Raw genomic sequence first — 23,629 nt, 5'->3', positions numbered from 1 at the left:
ACCTTAACCACAAAATGAAGACATAGAAGACTGTTCAGGTAGTGGGAAACAATCAAAATTACACCGTCATATTTAAATATTGCATTTTGTCCATTTACCATTGTGTATACTGTTTTAATCAAAGATACAGTATCACTGAACACATTAAAAGCTGTTTCTCCATGCCTAAAATGTGCAGTTCCAATGTCAAGGTTGAATTACAATCATTTAAGATGAAGTCAAACATCTGACTAAGTGCTTTTCAAACTGGCAGGCAAACTGCATGTGTATTTTGAGATCTTACCAAAACCATTATGGCTGAGTTCCAGTCTGTCCTGCTTATCTACGTATTGAGGACAAATATACATGTACAACATGCTGACATACAGTGACTTCTATATATAACTAATTTTACCAATTTTAAGCAAACAAAATATAGTCACGATAATGAACTTGTTCTACTGTCCACAACTACACAATTTATTTACTGATACATACTCATTCCACATGACACACAACACACTTAAATTTTATTTTCTTTATAAGATTCAGATTCCAAATATATATTTTTTATCATTATGAAAAGCTGTAATGCATAATAAAAAGAAGCTAGAGTATTCAAAATTAAAGACTCTAATCTAACTGTAGAATATAATTCAGTAGAAAAATAAATCTCAATTATTAAAAAGAAAATGTTTTATAAAAGATATACAATTTAAAAATTTAGTTCAGTTCTTCTAAAATATATATGATGAAAAAAAAAATATATAAACATAATTTATGGTCTTGAGCCTTAATTTCTTTGATGTGTCACTGTGTCATACAATATCTGGTTACACAACGGTGAACCATGTATACCTCTGTTTGGAATAGATTCAAGCACTTTGTATATTTCAGGATTTTCACTCCTAGCTTCGATTAATTTTAATTCTGCAATGGCTCTGGCCGACACTGCAAACCATGTTCAGTTCAAAATGATTCTTTTTTAATCCTTTTAAAAATTGAATGGTATTTATAAACTATGCTGAATTACATTTGTAGCTCCTGACAAGCGCCTGCCAAGTGTAATCAGTATTGTTTTTGTGGCAGTACATCTACATCTACATCTACATGATACTTCCAACAATCATTAACGATTATGACTGGAAGGCGCTTGTCTGGGCAGTGTTAAAAATGAGAAAACTCATTAGGTGCAAAGAATAAAAATTACTACAGGTGCTAAGTTAAAAAACATAGTGAAGGAAGTTACTGCAGATGTACAGTGGCCAGCCGCTCAGCAAATATGTTGAGGCTGGGGCTGGACTGTACATATTGGGGAAGGCCATTCCATAGTCTGATTGTACGGGGGAAGAAGGAATTCATGTGGTATTGAGTACGGGACTGTGGAATTAGGTAGTTCAGGTTTCTGGTCGGTGTTAGATGGTTATGGTCGACGCATACATGATTTGTTCGGATTTTGTAAAAATAGATGAGAGAAGATTGTATGCGCCGTTGTTCTAAAGTTTGCCAGTTTAGGGTGTTAATCATCTGGGTTACACTGCTTGTATAGTTATAGTCGTTAAAGATAAACCGTGCAGCTGATCTTTGCACTTTTTCGACTTTGTATGAGAGGGACTTTTGCCAGGGGTGCCAGATGGATGAGCAATACTCGAGTTGTGGACGGACATAGGTGTTATAGGCTTTCTCTTTGACCTTTTTGTTTGTTGTCTGAACATTTCTTTTGATGAATTTAAGAGAGTTGTTTGCTTTAGAGGAAATAGTATTAATATGTTCAGACCAGTTTAAGTCTTTAGTTAGTGTAACACCTAAGTATTTAGCGGTATCGGTAGATTTCAGTTCCTTGTCATGCAGGGTGTAAGGAAACATGACAGGGTTTCGTTTGCGAGTAATTCTCAGCACCTCACACTTGTCTGGATTGAATTCCATTGACCAGTCCTGTTCCCACTTTTCAAGGGCGTACAAATCTTTTTGTAGTGTTTGGGCATCAGATGAGGACTTGACTGTAAGGTATACTATGGTATCATCTGCAAACAGTCTTGCCTTACTTCTAATAGAATCTGGTAGGTCATTAATGTAAGCCAGAAAGAGACAGGGCCCTAGGACAGTATATAATAAAGTTGAAGTTGAAGTAACAACCCTTTTCAAGTGATATATTACTCAAATATACAACATACGATAAACTTTGTTTATAATATCTTGGCAGCATCAATGGATTTTAAATGGAAATGTGCCCCATAAACCGCAGGAGCTCTAAAAGATCTAAAAGTTTTGTACATTTGACTTATTTTTCAAACATGTGACATATTTTCAGAGAATGACTTACTTGCTGTTAATTCACCAATCAAGTCAATATGATCTTTTCCATCATCTTCAGGAGCTTTTCCAGACAGCACAAAGGAAGGTGGATTTTGCTCCCACTGTGGTTTTGTCCTCTTTGACGGTAAAACTGGAAGGAATCTAATGGGATCATTTGTACCCTTTCCCTTGCTGCCCCCATTCGTTCGTGGGCTAGGCTGAAAAAAGTAGGGATAAATATATTACTTTTAATATCAGTTACATAAACATAGATTCTTTTTTTTCTTAATTAACTAATTATGAGTAGTATGTCCAACATGTCCTTGGATATTTAATATTCTTTCATTACCTATTGCTGAAATCGGTATTTTTTTAATTTAGACTCTGACATTCAGGTGAACTTTAATTCTATCATTATCAGGGTTGGCAAGCAAATTTTACCCAAGACAGGAAACCCACCATGAAAACACGGGTTTTCCCGAGCTGGGCAATACCCAAAAGGTGGGTAATGCTGGGTAATAAAGGGTAATATTACTAATAAACATAAAATCAAATTTAATTTTATAAATCACGTATTTTTACATGATAATGATTCAAAGAGCCTTCTTAACAGTATATACAAATTTTATTGCCCACAAAACATAGACAACAATATGCATGCTTCACACAGTCGCATTTGTAGAGAATTTATGTAAAACCCCTTAGAACTAGCTACCAGTCAATTTCTCCCTTTCCTCCTAGCATTCTACATATGGCAAAATACCAGTTTGGCCTGGACATTAAAAGTCCCAGCTGGGGTTTGTTTCCCGGAATACTAGGCTAACAGTTTGAAAAATTCTAAAGCTTTAACAAGGAATAAAAAAAAATGAACATCGACAAAGCTGATATTCATGTGTCACAACCAATAAACAAGTTAAATATCAAACTTGTGTGTACAAATTTCAAATTTTGACATGTAAAAACTCACATAATTTATCAGCACCTACACATAATCTTCAAACTTACAAAGACTGGTAATAATAACGAAGATGAAGACATTTAACTCTATATAATAATGTGTAAACACTAAACAGTTAAGACTGTCAGTCACTCGGAATCATTGAGTTTTATACCTGAATTTCAGCCATCCTCACTTATTTCAAATGCAGAGCACCATATAACGTGTATCCAAAACCTCCAATGAACCTCTTTTTCTGTCTAATGTTTGCTTAAAACAACGGATAAGAAGAAAAATTCCACTAAACCGCAGTGGTGAAATGCACACTTCCAGTTGTTTGAACTGCAAATGGCCGATTTTGGCTTCTCTCGTTGCTATGGATTTTTTTTTTCAATCAGCAAATTAATAATACCTTTTAGGCTTAATTCATCATTTATAAGTTTCAGCAGATAAAAAGTGGTATTTAATTTTAATTTAAACCTTGTTTTAGAAAAAAACTTTTATATTTTTCTGACTGCCAAGTTATAAATTTGTTTATAAAATCCAATGGTTACGTCGGAATCTATACCAGTCTATTTAATTTCGCTTCCGCTAAAACGCGCACCTGCCAAATGTGGTCAACTTTCACTAATTTTATGGCGAGTTTACGTACTCTAGGTGGTATTGCAGTCGGTGTTTGGTTTAGCGGAGTGGGATTGTACGTTGCAATAATTGAAAGGCAACAATGTAAATAGCTGTCATATTTTAATTATTTTTATCACAAAAGATATCACCGCCACCGGGTTAATTTTCGTTCTGAATCATTTCGACCCGTTCAGGGCCATTGGGCCATAATGGCATTTAGGAAATATCTCCCCCCGCCCGCCCCCCTCTCCGTGGAAGCAGTTTTGAGCTAAGATAAGACCATTATCATTATACAAACGATCTGATAGAAAGTTTTTGACGACATTTTTATCCTTCCACAAGATTTCATTCAGTTCCCACATGATGTTGCCATGTTGGTGAGATTTGCTCTACCTACCTGTGATCTACCTGTGTCCAGGGCCGTAGTATTAGCCTAAGCTTTAATGGCCCCTCTTGTCAAGTTCTTCATCATACAATCCTCTTCTCTAAATAAGTATTTTTAAGGTAACTTGACATGAACAACCAAGATGGAGTCACGAAATTAGGGTTGGTCACATTATTTACCCCTATAGACAATATGCTGCTATAGAGGTCTAAAGATGCATTTTAATCATTTAACACACACATAAACAATTGTAAAAATGCATTTAATTTATAAAATTATAAAATCAAATGTTTTGAAACTCACCATGAAAACTAGTCAATTTTTGTGCGCATTTTGCGGTAAAGTTATTTATCCAAACTGAAAATAATTTATATCATCATATGTTTGAATATGTCCTTCAGATGCTCCACCTATGAACAAAAGAACTTATCCTCTGAGTTTTATGCTATTTGCTCTGGAATTTCATCAATAAATTATAAATTTCAATATTTTGTTGCAAATAATTCAGTAACAAGGGGCCATGCAATTCCAAAAATATGTTTATTGTAAAACTCACCCGGTCCTATGAATGGAAAATGTACCTAAACATAGCTGATTTTGGGTATATTACATTATGTTTTATGACCCTTTCATGTTCAAATGAAGAAATCCTTACCTAAACTGTCTCTGTATTTTTTTGGGAGGCAACAGAAAATCAAGAAAATGTACTTTATCAATTATATTAAACATACATTAATTTAGTATGGCCTAAGATCCACGCTTTCCATGAGATTTCCATGCAAGTCAGTAAAGTTTTGACATTGAGGGTTATTCAAACAGTAGCAAACACATTTGAACTAGGACATAGATTGAAAAGATTGAAAACGTTTTACAAAATTTAAATACAAACAATGTAGAATTACTAAGAAATGAACACTTCACTCAAAACCCTTAATATGTGAGGATGTAAAGTCTCAGAAATAAGGACAAAGTAAACTTACATGTACTTTGAATTTTTTTAACGACCCTCGTACTGCAGGCAGGTTTCAACTTTTTAGGGTGTAAAATATAGAAATTTATAATTTACTGATGAAATTCCAGAGCGAATAGCATAAAACCCAGAGGATAAGTTCTTTTGTTCATAGGTGGAGCACCTGAAGGACACATTCAAAGATATGAGGATATAAATTATTTTCAGTTTGGATACATAACTTTTCCACAAAAAGCGCACAAAAATTGACTAGATTTCATGGTGAGTTTCAGAACATTTGATTATATATTTTAATAAATTAAATGCATTTTTACAAGTGTTTATGTGTGTGTTTAATGATTAAACTGCATCTATAGACCCCTGTAGCAGCATATCAGGCCTTTTTTTATGCTGATTTTAGGGCCGAAATTCGGCCCCATTCCCCAATCTAAAAAGTATACTTTTTTCCCCACCTTGGCCAAAAATTCCCCATGCAAAAAAAAATGAAATTAGTTTTGATTTTCAGTCCTAATTTTAACAACTTTTCAGCAAATATATTCCTCCAAACAATGATTTCGCGACGTAAATTTCCCCTCCAAAAGGGACCTGGTACCCTTCCCCAAATTTACAAAAAAAGGGCTGCATATCGTCCTATAAGAGTAAATAATGTGACCAACCCTAATTTCGTGACGCCATCTTGGTTTTCCCTGTCAAGTTACCTTAAATCAATGTTCTCATACTGCGCTTAGTAACAACTACTCTTGAATTTCTTAGTATTCCAGTTCTCATCATTTAGTAGGCATTTAAACTGATTTAGATTAGTTGCAGAAATTGTTCCTTCTGATAAAGTATTCCAAAAAGAAATTGATCTCTGACTGAAGGAATTTAATCTCATATTGTGTTTACACTTTTTGCTTTTAAACTTCAGATAATGTCCACGCAAATCGTCCTGAGCCAATGAAAACAAACTGTCCCACTTCAAATCATCAAGATTATGAACTGATTTATAAATCTGGATCATATCAGCACGATCCCTTCAATATTCCAGAGTCACAAGACCAAGTTTTCTTAACCTCTGTTCATATGGTAAATTTTGCAATGATCTAACGAGCTTAGTCGCCCTTCTCTGAATGTCTTCTAATTTCTTTATATGCTTCTTTAAGTATGGAGACCAAACACATGATCCGTATTCAAGAATTGGCCTTATCAAAGATTTATACAGAGGCAATAACATTTCTTCATCCAAGTATTCAAATGACCTGTAGATTAATCCTAATATTTTCTGAGCTTTATTTGTAATATTTGTAATGTGTTCATCAAAAGTTAAACGTTCATCAAAAGTAACCCCTAAATCTTTCTCGGAAGGCACTTGCTCTACTCATACGTAATTTCCATCTGATTCTCTCATGGTATAGGTGAACTTATCATTGTTTGATCCTAAATGTAAAACCTTACACTTTTTTGCATTAATATATGTATTAATATATATTATATATATTAATCTATATGCCGTTGCGGATCTAATTATTTTTATAGCTCTCTGATGAAGCAGACAGCAGAAGGATAAAAATTTGTGTTGTGAAAAAAAATGATAATAATGTTTTTAGCTTGACTATGCAAAGAATATTCTAGCCAAAGGGGTCCGGCACATGAGTGAATTAAGTGATGACTTATTTTTGAGTCCTAGAGTCATAATTATGAAAAGAATCATACTAATATAACTACTCCCTAGACAAGGGTTTTTACCCTGCAGAAGCTGTTTTCAACTACTTTCTTTACGTGGCCAGGAAAAAAATATTATCAGCTTTTTTCCTATTCAAACATTGCATTCAGTTATTCAAATGAATCAACTTTTAAAATTACCTCAAACATATTTTCATATATTTATCTGTTTTTCGACAATTTGACATCGTACCGAACAATACACAGAGCGAATGCAAAGTCTGACAACATCGCGTAACAACATATCAAGCTATACCATGATACGCAGTCAGTAAAGACAACATTCTAGACCTTCCATGGACAAAGTATCCATTGCAATACAAATGGTGAATAAAACAATAATCTAACCAGCAAAGTTCAATTCTTGTAAAGCCAAGGTTGTCTCCAACACTTCGATCAAAGTAGCTGTCAAATTACAAATCACGCGACTGGAAAAACCCATAATACAATTAAGTCGCCAATTTGTCAGGTAAAAATAGTGAGCCAATCAGAGTGCGTATGTGCAAACATATGACGTAAGAAGCAAAATGGTAGCGGTTATATATTTTAGAAAGAAAAAAGTTTGAAACAACTTACAACTTGAAGGATTATGTCCGATGTTGGTGCTATGTAAAAACAACTTTGGCGGTTAGTTTGTAGTTTTTATTAGCTCACCTGTCACATAGTGACAAGGTGAGCTTTTGTGATCACCCTTCGTGCGTCCATGCGTCAACAATTTCTTGTCTGCACGATAGTGGTTTCATTTATGATTTTATTTTAACCAAACTTGCACACAACTTGTATCACCATAAGATCTCGGTTCCTTTCTTGAACTGGCCAGATCCCATTATGGGTTCCAGAGTTATGGCCCCTGAAAGGGTCAAAATCAGTTATTTTGATCTTGTCTGCACAACAGCAGCTTTATTTATGCTTTGATTTTTACCAAACTGGCACACAACTTGTATTGCCATAAGATCTTGGTTCCTTTTTTGAACTGGCCAGATTCCATTATGGGTTCCAGAGTTATGGCCCCTGAAAGGACCAGAATTAGCTATTTTGCCCTTGTCTGCACAATAGCAGCTTCATTTATGATTTGAATTTAATCAAACTTGCACAAAACTTGTGTTGCCATAAGATCTCAGTTCCTTTGTTGAACCGGCCAGATCCCCTAATGGGTTCCAGAGTTATGGTCCCTGAAAGGGCCAAAATTAGCTATTTTGACATTGTCTGCACAATAGCAACTTCATTTATGATTTGATTTTAACCAAACTTGCACACAACTTGTATCACCACAAGATCTTGGTTCTTTTCTTAAACTGGCCAGATTCCATCATGGGTTCCAGAGTTATGGCCCCTTAAATGTCCAAAATTGACTTCATTTATGGTTTTCTTTGATACAAACTTCCAAAATATCTTCAGCAACAATAAATCTTGGATTCCATGACAAATCAGATCCAATCGTAGTTTCCAGAGTTATTTTATATCTGATTACCTCCCCTGATTGTAGTCAAAATGGATTTATATCAGTAAGTACTTACAGGACCTATTTGAAATTTCATTATTGTCATTAGTTGAACTGAGCCAATCAGGGTAGATAACTATGGACTGATTTTATGTCAAATTACCTCCCTTTATTTGAAATTAAAATGGGTATATCTCCGTAACTAATGAAGATACTGATCGAAAATATCATTTATGTCAACAGATTTATTTGGCAGATTCTTCTTTTGTTAACTTACAATAATTTTCTTTTGAATTACTTTCCTTTTACGTTACTATAAATAACCTATTTTTAGTAACTTTTTTATTATTGGCCATAGGGAAAAACCGAGACCACTTTTCTGTGGTACAACATGGATGGTACCTCCAATTTTTAGGTGTATTTTGACATATCTGTACCTTGTAAGAATTTTGTTTTTCTTTTTGGTTAAATTTCTTTCCTTTGTTGTTCCTGTCCTTTGGACTTAGATATTTTTTCTGAGGACCTTCTTGTCCTCAAGTGCAATGATAACAGGTGAGCGATATAGGGCCATCATGGGCCTCTTGTTTAAAACTCGTATTGCAATGGTTGTTTTGTTCGCGAATGGTCCAGAACGTTGATTTTACTGACTGCTTATATCTTTATTCGTTGTTACGCGATGTTGTTAGACTTCGGATTCGCTGTTAGTATTGTTCGGTACATTGTCAAAAAACAGATAAATTTATGAAAATATGTTGAGGTAATTTTTAAAGTTGTCAGATTCATTTGAATAACTGAATGCAATGTTTGAATGGGAAAAAAGCTGATAATATTTTTTTCCTGGCCATGTTAAGAAAGTAGTTAAAAACATAGGTTCTGTGGGGTAAAAACCCTTGTCTAGGGAGTAGTTATATTAGCAAGATTTCTTCAGGGCTTGACACTAACACTGGTCCGCTGGTCCGAGGCCAGTGAAAAGCAACAAGGACCAGTCAGCATTCCCATTCACGCAAAAATCTGCGTAATTCACGCATAAAAAGTCAGTTGCACGCAAGTTTTAAAATTCCACGGGTACAATGCACGCGTAAAAAAATCTGACAGAAAATACATTGTTCGGCGATAAAGAGCCGAAATTCAAGTAACCAGACATTATTTTTGATCCGACCGTACATGCAAATTACCGCAATACACACTGTTGACAATTTGCTGCATGTCAAGACGCGTTGAATTTACATGCCGATGGCATAATTTAAGCTCCGCCTACTCCAGGTACTTGTGAGATAATCGCGAGAACTGTGACCACATAATTTGTAAAACTAGACGCGATAGTATTCAGCCAATCAACGACGCAGTTACATCTTTGACACTCCGATAATTGTCAACATGTGCGAGTGCAAAAACAATGATTTTGGACGTTTTTTCAACAAGTTGTTGAATAATTAAGCTGGCATCTACTACACAATTATTTGGTCTCCATTGTTAAAGAAAGACTCGTAAGCTGTTTGTTTATTAATATTTACAAAATGACCGGTTGCTGACTGACTTTCATCGGGCAATTTTTCATTTTTATTCAAGTCCAATACTGTCCATGTTAAATAAGTATTACCCACCGAGTTTTTATTTATAACATTTTTTTTTGTTGCTATAATGTTGCAGCAAAATAAAGCAGCAAAAAAAATGTTATAAATAAAAACTCCATGGGTGATATTATTATCAGTGTCTGCTTGAATTTTTAGTTCGACTATTCAAAGAATAGTCTAGCTATTCTACTCACCCTGGCATCGGCGTCGGCGTCACACCTTGGTTAAGTTTTTGCATGCAAGTACATATAGCTATCATTTAAAGGCATATAGCTTTGAAACTTATTTATTCTCTTTCTAGGTCAATTACCAACCTCACTGGGTCAAGTTCCATAACTCTAACATGTATTTTGAGCAAATTATGCCCCCTTTTGGACTTAGAAAATTCTGGTTAAAGTTTTACATGCAAGTTACTATCTCCAAAACTAATGCAGATATTGAATTGAAACTTCACATGTGTCTTTGGGGTTATAAAACTGGTTGATAGCACCAAGTTCCATAACTCTAACCTTCATTTTGGCCAAATTATGCCCCCTTATGGACTTAGAAAATTCTGGTTTATGTTTTGCTGGCAAGTACATACAGCTATTACTTAAAGGCATATAGATTTGAAACTCATTTATTCTTTTTCTAGATCAATTACCTACCTCACTGGGTCAAGTCCCATAACTCTGACATGTATTTTGGCCAAATTATGCCCCCTTTTGGACTTAGAAAATTCTGGTTAAAGTTTTACATGCAAGTACATACAGCTATTACTAAAAGGCATATAGATTTAAAACTTATTTTTTCTTTTTCTAGATCAATTACCTACCTCACTGGGTCTAGTCCCATAACTCTGACATGTATTTTGGCCAAATTATGCCCCCTTTTGGACTTGAAAAATTCTGGTTAAAGTTTTGCGTGCAAGTACATACAGCTATTACTAAAAGGCATGTAGATTTGAAACTTATTTTTTCTTTTTCTAGATCAATTACCTACCTCACTGGGTAAAGTCCCATAACTCTGACATGTATTTTGGGCAAATTATGCCCCCTTTTGGACTTAGAAAATCCTGGTTAAAGTTTTACATGCAAGTTACTATCTCCAAAACTACTACAGATATTAAATTGAAACTTCACATGTGTCTTTGGGGTTATAAAACTAGTTGATAGAATCAAGTTCCATAACTCTGACATGTATTTTGGGCAAATTATGCCCCCTTTTGGACTTAGAAAATCCTGGTTAAAGTTTTGTGTGCAAGTACATACAGCTATTACCAAAAGGCATATAGCTTTGAAACTTATTTATTCTTTTTCTAGGTCAATTACCAACCTCACTGGGTCAAGTTCCATAACTCTTAACATGTATTTTGAGCAAATTATGCCCCCTTTTGGACTAAGAAAATTCTGGTTAAAGTTTTGCGTGCAGGTTAAATTACTATCTATAAAACAAATGCATACATAAAATTGAAACTTCACATGTGTCTTTGGGGTTATAAAACTAGTTGATTGCATCAAGTCCCATAACTCTGATGTGTATTTTGGGCAAATTATGCCCCCTTTTGGACTTAGAAAACTTTTGGTTTAAGTTTTGCATCCAAGTTACTAGGAAACTTCTGGTTAAAGTTTTGCATCCAAGTTACTATCTCCAAAACTTAATGCAAATACTGGATTGAAACTCTTTTAGATAATTTAACTTTAAGGTAATATTCCTGTTCTGGGACAAGGATTCAAATAGTTGAGCACTGGCTGTTTTACAGGCAGCTCTTGTTTTTAGCTCACCTGTCACATAGTGACAAGGTGAGCTTTTGTGATCACGCAGCGTCCGTCGTCCGTGCGTCCGTCTATCCGTAAACTTTTGCTTGTGACCACTCTAGAGGTCACATTTTTCGTGGGATCTTTATGAAAGTTGGTCAGAATGTTCATCTTGATGATATCTAGGTCAAGTTCGAAACTGGGTCACGTGCCATCAAAAACTAGGTCAGTAGGTCTAAAAATAGAAATACCTTGTGACCTCTCTAGAGGCCATATATTTCAAAAGATCTTCATGAAAATTGGTCAGAATGTTCACCTTGATGATATCTAGGTCAAGTTCGAAACTGGGTCACGTGCCGTCAAAAACTAGGTCAGTAGGTCTAAAAATAGAAAAACCTTGTGACCTCTCTAGAGGCCAAATTTTTCACAAGATCTTCATGAAAATTAGTCAGAACGTTCACCTTGGTGATATCTAGGTCAAGTTCGAAACTGGGTGACGTGCCATCAAAAACTAGGTCAGTAGGTCAAATAATAGAAAAACCTTGTGACCTCTCTAAAGGCCATATTTTTCATGGGATCTGTATGAAAGTTGGTCTGAATGTTCATCTTGATGATATTTAGGTCAAGTTCGAAACTGGGTCACGTGCGGTCAAAAACTAGGTCAGTAGGTCTAAAAATAGAAAAACCTTGTGACCTCTCTAGAGGCCATATATTTCATGAGATCTTCATGAAAATTGGTCAGAATGTTCACCTTGATGATATCTAGGTCAAGTTCGAAAGTGGGTCACGTTTCATCAAAAACTAGGTCAGTAGGTCAGATAATAGAAAAACCTTGTGACCTCTCTAGAGGCTATATTTTTCATGGGATCTGTATGAAAGTTGGTCTGAATGTTCATCTTGATGATATCTAGGTCAAGTTCGAAAGTGGGTCATGTGCCCTCAAAAACTAGGTCAGTAGGTCAAATAATAGAAAAACCTTGTGACCTCTCTAGAGGCCATATTTTTCATGGGATCTGTATGAAAGTTGGTCTGAATGTTCATCTTGATGATATCGAGGTCAAGTTCAAAACAGGGTCATGTACGGTGAAAAACTAGGTCAGTAGGTCTAAAAATAGCAAAACCTTGGGACATCTCTAGAGGCCATATTTGTGAATGGATCTTCATGAAAATTGGTCAGAATGTTCATCTTGATGATATCTAGGTCAAGTTCGAAAGTGGGTCACGTGCCTTCAAAAAGTAGGTCAGTAGGTCAAATAATGAAAAAATGTTGTGACCTCTCTAGAGGTCATATTTTTCATGGGACCTGTATGAAAGTTGGTCTGAATGTTTATCAACTGGGTCATGTGGGAAGAGGCAGGGCTTTTTCAGGGGGTTTTGGGAAAAAGGCCCCTGGTCATATTGGGAATTTTTAACGCGGTAAATTGTCAAATTTGGGAAAATATACCGACAAATTAAGTGAGTTTTTAATTAATATATATTATTTTAAATCTTCAGTTTCAAATTTTACTGGTAGACAGTATCCCCTTGTGAAATTTTGGTATTTTTTTTTCAGGATTGTGTTCCAATATTGCCTAAAAATACTGTAACTCTTTATTTGTCATGCTAAAATTTTTGTTTACAGTTTATTTTCACCAAAGTTATAACTGAAATTATCCAAAAAGTAGAATATCAAAGTGCGTATTTTTCGAGTGTAAAACTGGGTCGCGAAAATATGAGACAATTGATTTTAATGGTATAAGAACTACCTGTCAACATGTTTTGGGTACTTTATTCAATTAATATTTGTGTTTTTATGCATTTTGAGAGGTTTTTGCATACAAATCATACATTTCTTCAGCAAAATCTTGTAATTATTTTTTGCCGAGGTTGCAGACGGTCATGTTACTAAAAGGAAGTGTCTAGGGGTACGGATCCGTACCTCTAGACCCAGATTCTAGAGGTACGGATCCGTACCCCTAGACAACACTGTATAGGATTGTCTACGGGTACGGACCTCCCGTTTACCAGGTATTTTGGCTTGTTTTCGTCTTTATTTTTGTTTAAATGTAATTAATAATGTAGCTTTAAAGAAATTTCACAATATTATTGCACTTACATGGTTTATTTTGCAGTATTTTACCGATTGTTTACATTCATCTCCGGTAAGGATAAAAACCGAGAACTTCCGAATGAGCGGTGTGTGGTATAATATAATGTTTATCGTTGTCATCTTATTGAAAAGAGCATTCAGTTATAGCCTGGCAGTGACCACATACTGTATTTGAAAATTGATAAAGAGCATATTAAAGATGATGAAGTAATCAAGCCAGACTACATCCAGGCCACACCACGAGGAGGCGCTCTTGTTCATGGCCCATTTTTTTTTTAATCTGGTTTTGAAGTAGTACTCCGAAATGGAAAAATTTTGAAAAATGTTAAATCATTTTATTTTCATCGAAATTTTCTAGACATCTATAAACTGACTTTTTTGACATTTTTGTTTCATAAGTTTGCCAAATAAAAGACATTAATATACTGTACAATATTTCTTTTGTTCTTTTGTTGATACAATTATATGCACTTAAACAATGTATTGCAAACAAAAACATAATTCATATAAAATGTAATTATCTGCACTTAACAATAATGTATTGCAAACAAAAACATATACATAGGAAATGTTACATTATTTGATACTGATATAGGAACGCGCCTCTAGACAAATACAGAAGATGTAAAATTTATTATAGTGCTGTACATGAACTAATTTTATAACGAGAAGATGAATTAAAATGAGACATGTAGGGTATCTTGAAAAGAATTTAGTAATTTGTCTTAACATTGCAGAATAAGATAGTGAAATGTACATCTGGAGGCACGTCCCTATAAATGCTTGTTCTCTTTTTTCGTCTTTTAATTCATTTCTATCTTTCTTTCTTTGTTTTTTTTTCATATTTTTTTTTCTTTCTTGTTTTTTTTGCTTTTTTTTTCTTTGTTTTTTTTTTCTGTTTTTTCTTTTCTTTTTTTTTTTTTTTTTTTTTATATGGCATTCAGTCACCGAGCACAATGCAAAAAATCAAGATTAATTTGTTTCCTTTTGTGTCATTATTTCTAACCTGAAAAGTTTCAGATAAAATGCTTCCAGTTTTCTTTGATAATCATTAAATTGTTCTCGGTAGCTCAATGCTGCACATGAATATAGATAAGATTAAAAATACACATAATAAAGACAATTGAAAGACAAAGCATTATTTGGTATTTATGCATGATATCTAATTCTGTAGTAACTTGCATATACAACGAATATTTATACAACATACATTATATACCGGTGCGCGAACGCCAGGTGTGATCCAAAGTGAACCACCCTATACCGGTGTCTAAAACGTAGCGCAGTCAACGCAGAACCAGTATTTTCTCTTTGGAGCAACAGAGAGCGCAGCGCAATGATAATGTAGCCATGCCAGACAAAGATCACAGCCTATGCATCTAGTTTCCAAAGGTTCATCGCAAACTTTACACTGCCAGTCTCTCTTTTTAGCGTGTAATATAAGTTCACTAACATAATCCCAAGCATTATCTTCAAATCTGCTTCTTATAGGCTCAAGATTTTGTTCTGTTGCCGCAAGATGGAGTGTGTCAGCTGTAGAAACAACATTATCTATCTTAATTAGAGTACCATTATTTAGGCATTCGGCAGTAACGTCGTCATTGACGAACCAACTCAACATCTTTGTGCACTTTTCTTTCTCTGTGAGCTGGTCAAATGGCCTCAAAGGACGTTTTAGCTTAAGTTTTTTCTTAGGCAAACCGATCACTGTGAGTTCTGAACCTTTCGGGCGTCCACGTTTTTAGCTCATCTGATTTTTTGAAAAAAAAATGATGAGTTATTGTCATCACTTGAGCGGTTGTCGGCGTCGGCGTCGGCGTTGCCTGGTTAAGTTCTATGTTTAGGTCAGCTTTTCTCCTAAACTATCAAAGCTATTGCTTTGAAACTTGGAATACTTGTTCACCATCATAAGCTGACCCTGTATAGCAAGAAACATAACTCCATCTTGCTTTTTGCAAGATTTATGGCCCCTTTTGTACTTAGAAAATATCAGATTTTTTGGTTAAGTTTTATGTTTAGGTCAACTTTTCTCCCAAACTGTCAAAGCTATTGCTTTGAAACTTGGAATACTTGTTCACCATCATAAGCTGACCCTGTACAGCAAGAAACATAACTCCATCTTGCTTTTTGCAAGATTTATTGCCCCTTTTGGACTTAGAAAATCAGTTTTCTTGGTTAAGTTTTATGTTTAGGTCAGCTTTTATCCTAAACTATCAAAGCTATTGCTTTAAAACTTGCAGCACTTGTTCACCATCATAAGTTGACCCTGTACAGCAAGAAACATAACTCCATCCTGCTTTTTGCAAGATTTATGGCCCCTTTTGGACTTAGAAAATATCAGATTTCTTGGTTAAGTTTTATGTTTAGGTCAACTTTTTCTCTTAAACTATCAAAGCTATTGCTTTGAAACTTGCAACACTTGTTCACCATCATAAGCTGACCCTGTACAGCAAGCAGCGTAACTCCATCCTGATTTTTGCAATAATTATTGCCCCTTTTGGACTTAGAAAATCATTTTCTTGGTTGAGTATTATGTTTAAGTCAACTTTTCTCATAAACTATTAAAGCTATTGCTTTAAAACTTTCAACAGTTTTTCACCATCATAAGTGGACACTGTACATCAAAAAACATAACTCTATCCTGCTTTTTGCAAGAATGATGGCCCTTTTTAGACTTAGAAAATCATGGGTAGGACAATATTTCTATTACACAAAAAAAATCAGATGAGCGTCAGCACCCGCAAGGCGGTGCTCTTGTTTAATGTTTGGGGGTAATTGGATGTTTCTGAAATCATCGAGAACATGTTCATGAGCATTTATTTCCTCAGTAGGAATTTCTTCAATACGCGGAGGATCAATTTCGAGATCGTTGTTGTCCTCAGTAACTGTTATTTGTTGAACTTCAACAGGAGTGTCATTAACGGCAGTTTCAGTACCATCAAATTTAAGGAACATTACGTGGATGTTGGAAAAAAATTAATATTCCCAAGACACTATGACCGAGATATGGTCCATCCAGGAGATGGAGAAGGTGGGATGAAAGTTTTTCGTGCTGCGGTATATCGATGTTACAGAAAGACTATAAATTCATAACAATATTTTCATGTGTATTTATACATCTATGTGTATATATGTAAAATAAACTGTTGAACTATCTTTTCTTCTCTGTATTTCATTGAAGCATATTATTATTGCTTTAACTCAGATTCTTCCATCTGTAACTCCTCATACTCGTCCATCATTCGATCTGTAAAAGGTTGGAACCTAAACTGTTCAGTTAAAAGACAAATAAATATGAAATATACATGCTACATTTTCCAACTTGAAAATATACTGTTATTTTCACGGCTATTTTCACACAGTCACGCTCTTTTTCAATAAGATGACAACGATAAAAATACATTATACCACACACCGCTCATTCGGAAGTTCTCGGTTTTTATCCTTACCAGAGATGAATGTAAACAATCGGTAAAATACTGCAAAATAAACCATGTAAGTGCAATAATATTGTGAAATTTCTTTAAAGCTACATTATTAATTACATTTAAACAAAAATAAAGACAAAAACAACCCAAAATACCTGGTAAACGGGAGGTCCGTACCCGTAGACAATCCTATACAGTGTTGTCTAGGGGTACGGATCCGTACCTCTAGACCCAGATTCTAGAGGTACGGATCCGTACCCCTAGACACTTCCTTACTAAAAATAGAAACGAGTTGGTTTTCCAACATTTTGTTTGATTTACTTGGCAAACAAAACTAATTGTGCAAGAATTATTATTGAAAAACAGAAATTAATTGATTTCAGTTGGGAAATTTTTCATTGGATTGGGAATTTTTTTATCCAGATTGGGAAAAATAGAGCATATTTGGCATTGGGAATGGGGCCGAATATCGGCCCCGTGAGATAGGGTGAAAAAGCCCTGAGAGGTGAGCGATTCAGGACCATCATGGTCCTCTTGTTAATGTTTTTAGTATCTGCACGGCAGTAGGAATGAATTTATGATTGGAAGTCTTAGAAATCAACAGTTGTCTTTTTAAAATTTAACCCGATCCAATTCTGTTTATTATGTGCCGGCCATAACGCCAGAGTAATACTTTAATAAGCGTCTGATAATTTGATCAGGAGTGATCAAGTCAGCAAACGCTTCAATAAGATAACGCGATGACATGAGCTGATGCGAGATTATCTCCTCCATCCTGCTTTTTGCAAGAATTATGGCCCCCTTTTGACTTAGAAAATCTCAGATTTCTTGGTTAGGTTTTGCGTTTAGGCCAAGTTTTTCCTTAATGATCAAAGCTATTGCTTTAATACTTGGAGCAGCTATTCGCCATTAAAAGCTGACCCTGCACAACAAGTGCCTAAACTCTACATTGCTTTTTGCAAGAATTATGGCCCTTTTGGACTTAGAAAATATTATACAGAGACAAAATCAGACGAGCGGCTGCACCCGCAAGGCGGTGCTCTTGTTTCCCCCAGATATTGCTACCAAAATAAGACACTTAATTATGTGCAACTCAAGGCCCTTTGCGCAAAGGTTTAGTTATTTAGAATTTAACCATGTGCTATATGAACTTTGTGTTACATCATCAGATTTCTTGCGAGAGTCAGTGCTGATGTTTCGGTTTGATGCTGGTTACTCGTAACTGGTATTTAAACAATTGTGTTACCACCATTTAACTTGATGTAGCTTCCAATAATTGAATTTTCTAATTTATAAAAAGCCTATTATAAACACAGGACAGTATTTGCTCAGGTATAAAAGGAAAACAAGGAAATGATGCAAAAAATATGCCATCCATTATAAACCACTGAAAATAATCACTAAAGAAGCCTTGTGTAGTACTTTGTCAATTATTGAGATACAGCTTTGTCTGTTAGACATGATCAGCTCAATGCCCATCAGTTGTTTCGCCCCATCTTTAAACTCACAGAAAAGCGGGATAAAAGAGTCCCAAGTGGTTGCTGGTCAGTTTCAGTAAACATATTTAGAGAATTTGCATTGTATTTAATGTTACAACCAAGACATAAATACTCCCTATGCTAGGTGTGCCTTAAGGCTTTGTGTGAATATGTATTTCTCAAACAAAAATCTTGCCTTTTTATTTCAGACAAATTTCGGCATGCTGAGTTTGTGAAGGAGCCTATACGTGTTTTGAAGGAGTATCCACATGTGGAATACCTTCTTGGATCAAATATCAAACAATTACGATTTGACTTTGCTGACAAGTTTACAAGGAAAAATGATGACTATGCACAGGTAAACAGTATGGTGTTACAGTCATGTTAGCTAAGAATATACAAGACAAGACTATGAATCACAAAGTTGCGAGTTCAGTCTCGGAGTGAGGCAGATGGTTTCCATGACAATTTGACAGAAGACTTTGTGTAATCATTACATCCATATCAGATTCATGTCTAAAACTTGTCACGAAGAACAAATTAGTACCTGTCATGAACTCGGGAATGCTGTTTAGATAATTACCTTCCTACAGTTGCATAACTTTAATATAATAATACAGTCGAGAAATGATATATACTTAGTATAAGAGCTTTTAAGATCATTTGGTCAGTTTTACTAAGCAATGAAAACTAAAATTATATATAATTTTATACATAAAGAGGGTCTTCAAATCAGAAAAAAATAAACTTCTGTTTACATAATTATTAAATTTACATAACGATTACTTAGTTTACATAATGATTTCAATGAATGTCAGTTTCAAGAAGATAATTATAAAGTGTATATATATGGCATTGTATTCTAGGTAGTGATTCCAGTTGTTGGAACAAAGACTAAAGGGAAAATGTATACTTGGTCATCCAGAATTGTTAAGGATGGTGAGAGTGATAAAACAGAAGAGCAGTAAGTTGTTTAGTCTGTAAAACATAAATTTTACATAAACAAGCGTTGTATGAAAAATTACAGAAGAGTGGGCACAGTGGTCCAGTGGTAACACTGACTATGAAACCAGGGGCGATACCCTTCCCTACAAAAATTACTAACATATAATGGGACAGTCTGTGTATGGGCGCTTCATAAATGAAAATGATTCCATAAAGGAGTGTAACTGCATGCAGTTGAGGTATTCTTCTACCAGGAGTTACAGAGTATTGAAAACTGAATTTACCAAACCAGTGTATATTTCCAGTTAGATTATATATAATTAACAATTAATTTACAATTTCAGTTGGCGTGTAGACCGGGTGGACCTGATGTTGCATGGGAAAGAACCATTCACATTCTACAGACATCCGGATGCTGATTATGTTGACATTTACAAACTGGAGGAGCAAGATCTGGAAAGAACGTTTTAATGTTGACATTATTATATGTCAGTCAATGTCAGCATTAATGAACCATTAATGTCAAGATAATACTGAATTGGTGGAAATTCACCTGGAAAGAATTTATGAATTTTGACATTATTGAATTAAAGGATATGTCAGTCAATGTCAGCATTAATGAACCATTAATGTCAAGATAATACTGAATTGGTGGAGATAGACCTGGAAAGAATTTATAAATGTTGACATTAATGAATTAAAGGATGTGTCAATCAATGTCAATATTAATGAACAGTTAATGTCAAGATAATACTGAATTGGTGGAAATAGACCTGGAAAAAAATTATGAATGTTGACATATCCAATTAAAGGATCTGACAACTCGGCAGTATAAGAAGACTGAAATACTGGTATTACCGGTAATGTCAAGTTATTGACAGATTTGAGGTTAGTACAAATTGAAGGATTATGCATATAAGGAGTTTATCAATATCAAAAGTACTGATTGAGAGGACATGATTGTGATATGATGCCAAGAATAGGAGGAACTTCTGATTGAGAGGACATGATTGTGATATGACGCCAAGAATAGGAGGAACTTCTGATTGAGAGGACATGATTGTGATATGACGCCAAGAATAGGAGGATTCATTCTTGCACAACAGTAGTCTGCCATGTGAGATCTGTGTTGGAGAGATTAAAGGAAGAGTGGGCATGGCAAAGGTAGTCATAGAGTAGTTAAATCCCGGAGGACACAGTGATCATGTCACATGTTTCAAGAAAAAAATGATCATGTTGCATGTTTAAGGAAAATGTGATCATGTGACATGTTTCAAGAAAAGAGTGATCATGTTGCATGTTTAGGGAAAAAATGATAATGTCACATGTTTCAAGAAGAGTGTGATCATGTTGCATGTTTAGGGAAAAAGTGATCATGTCACATGTTTCAAAAAAAGAGTGATCATGTTGCATGTTTAGGGAAAAGTGATCATGTTACATGTTTTAGAGGGGAAAAGCGATCATGTTGCATATTTCAAGGAAAATGTGATAATGCTACATATTTGAAGAAGAAAAATTATTGTTACATGTTTCAAGAAAAAAGTGATTTTGTGACATATTTTAAGGCTAAAGTGATCGTGTTATGTATTTTCACTGAAAGAGTGATTATGATGAATATTTTAAGGATATTAGAATGTCCATTTACAAATTTTTAGCTGAAAGTGATTTCGCAGTATATATTATGGAGCAAGCCCAGAAAAGTTCTCAGATTAAATCTTGAGAGCTCAATAGAAACGCAGAATATTTTAGAGTTTGGAGATATATCAGTTAGATCAAAATGAATGCCAGAATTAAGTTTCAGTATTTAACCAGAATCTGGTAATTATGTCTCCTTCCCCCATATTGTTTTTGCCCTGTCCGTCCGTCCGTCACACTTTATTTCCGGCCAATAACTGGAGAATCATTTGGCCTAGAACCTTCAAACTTATAGGGTGGTAGGGCTTACGGAGCAGACGACCCCTTTTGTTTTTGGGGTCACTCCATCAAAGGTCAAGGTCACGGGCCTAACATGGAAAACCATTTCTGATCAATAACTTGAGATCCACTTGACACAGAATGTTAAAACTTTATAGCATGATTGGACATGCAGAGTAAACGATCCCTATTGATTTTGGGGGTGACTCCATTAAAGGTCAAGGTCGCAATGGCCAGAATATGGAAATCCATTTCCTGTTGGTAACTTGAGAACCATTTGACCTGGAACCTTTAAACTTCATAGGGTGATGGGACTTACAGAGTAAATGATCCCTGTTGTTTTGGGGATCACTCCATCAAAGGACATAGGACTTTCGCTCCTATACCCTATTGACTTCTTGCCTGTTACAACTATGCATTGGGGGAGACATGCGCTTTTCTACAAAATTTTCTTCTAGTTTTATTTCAATGTTTTCTGTTATTTCATGGCTTATTAATATAAATGAAAACTTGATTTTTAGCTCTAGTAGAGGTAGAACTATTGTACTTATTGGCATCGGCATCCAGATTTGGTTAAGGTTTTGTATGTAAGCCGTTATCTCAGTAACCACTTGTAGGAATGGAATGAAACTTCTCACACTTATTCACAGTGATAGACTGACTTACATTGCACAGTTTTCATAACTTTTATTTTGATTTTATACAAAATTATGTCACTTTTTCGACTTTGCAAGTTTTGGTTAAGTTTTTGTGTGTAAACTGGTATCTCTCACTAATTGAAATACATGTATATTGATACTTTACACACTTGTCCACTGTAATGAGCTGACATGTGTTGTACAGGTAACATAGCGCTTTGTTTTGCAAATTGTGTCCCTTTTTCAACTTTCATTTGTTGAATAATGCTATTAATTTAGATTACACATAAAATGAAGTCTGTCATTTCTTTAAGTTCTATTTTTAACGAATGTGAAAATTACATGATGTGATGGGTGTATTAACCCTTATCATGCTGGACACAATTTATTCTGCCTTTGCAACCAGTGTAGATCATGATCAGCCTGCACATCCATGCAGTCTGATCATGATCTGCACTGTTTGCCATTCAGTCAGTATCTTTTTGGTAAGCACCCCTTTTAACAGTTAATGGTACTGTCCATATTGGAACATGGATAAGTTCATTATAGAAATTTAGCAGGGTTAGGGGTAAAAATCAGCATCAAGGTGATCATCATTATAATTCATTTTAACAGAAATAGATAGTTTCAGTTTACTTTAGTTAGATGCTAATATACATAAATGTTAGTCTGCCAGCTTAGCTCAATAGGGAAAGCGTTGATCTACAGATAGCTGGGTTGTGAGTTTGATCCCCGGGTGGGGTGTATGTTCTCTTAGGATTTGATAAAAGACATTGTATAAGAAATCATTTGTCCTCCACCTGATACATTTGGGGAAAATGGCAGTTACTTGCAGAGAACAGGTCTGTACTGGTACAGAATCCAGGAAAACTGGTAAGGTTAACTGCCCGCCATTACATGACTGAAATACAGTTTAAAAAATGGTGTTAAACCCAAAACAAACAAACATAAATGTTATTAATATGATAAGTAAATAATATCCTTTGCTTGTGATATAGCAATTGGTAATGATTCAAGCCTCCAAAGTGTTTTGTCAGCTAACTTTTTTCAGTTCCATTGCCTTGAAGTAGTACTCGTACCAGAAGCATGTGCTTTTCAATGGTCTCTCTTAGCAACAGACTTTCTTTGAAGAACACATTGTTTTAACTTGAGTAGACTAGTTTGGCAAGATGCTTAGCTTTTTCATGTACATGTATCAGCTTTACAATGGAGTTGTTGTGATTTTCCTGTTGTTGTTTTTTTCTCTTCCAGAATTTGCTTTTTAGCTCACCTGTCACAAAGTGACAACGTGAGCTTTTGCGATCGCGCAGCGTCCGTCGTCCGTTAGTGCGTAAACTTTTGCTTGTGACCACTCTAGAGGTCACATTTTTCATGGGATCTTTATGAAAGTTGGTCAGAATGTTCACCTTGATGATATCTAGGTCAAGTTCGAAACTGGGTCACGTGCGGTCAAAAACTAGGTCAGTAGGTCTAAAAATAGAAAAACCTTGTGACC

At 35.1% G+C, this 23,629-nt stretch overlaps 2 protein-coding genes across 2 annotated transcripts in view; one reads left to right on the top strand and one right to left on the bottom strand.

Moving 5' to 3' along the window:
* Positions 1–3,595, bottom strand: part of LOC123538325 (dynein axonemal heavy chain 7-like) — an 83,382-nt gene extending 79,787 nt beyond the window's left edge. Inside the window, 2 exon segments of the mRNA XM_045322344.2 lie at positions 2,303–2,492; positions 3,387–3,595. Coding sequence (XP_045178279.2) covers positions 2,303–2,492; positions 3,387–3,401 — 205 coding nt within the window. The 5' untranslated portion in view covers positions 3,402–3,595.
* A 188-nt stretch (positions 3,596–3,783) lies between these two features.
* Positions 3,784–23,358, top strand: LOC123538326 (uncharacterized). Its single transcript, XM_045322346.2, has 4 exons — positions 3,784–3,937; positions 18,847–18,995; positions 19,504–19,601; positions 19,927–23,358. Exons 1-4 carry the CDS (start codon positions 3,823–3,825, stop codon positions 20,051–20,053), a joined length of 489 nt encoding a protein of 162 aa, XP_045178281.2. The 5' UTR covers positions 3,784–3,822; the 3' UTR covers positions 20,054–23,358.
* Positions 23,359–23,629: the final 271 nt, after the last annotated feature.

The sequence above is a fragment of the Mercenaria mercenaria genome, chromosome 18 (genome assembly GCF_021730395.1).
Source record: "Mercenaria mercenaria strain notata chromosome 18, MADL_Memer_1, whole genome shotgun sequence".
In the NCBI taxonomy this organism is placed as follows: domain Eukaryota; kingdom Metazoa; phylum Mollusca; class Bivalvia; order Venerida; family Veneridae; genus Mercenaria; species Mercenaria mercenaria.
The sequence above is the reverse complement of the archived record's forward strand: the minus strand, read 5'-3'. Positions and strand labels throughout refer to the sequence as shown.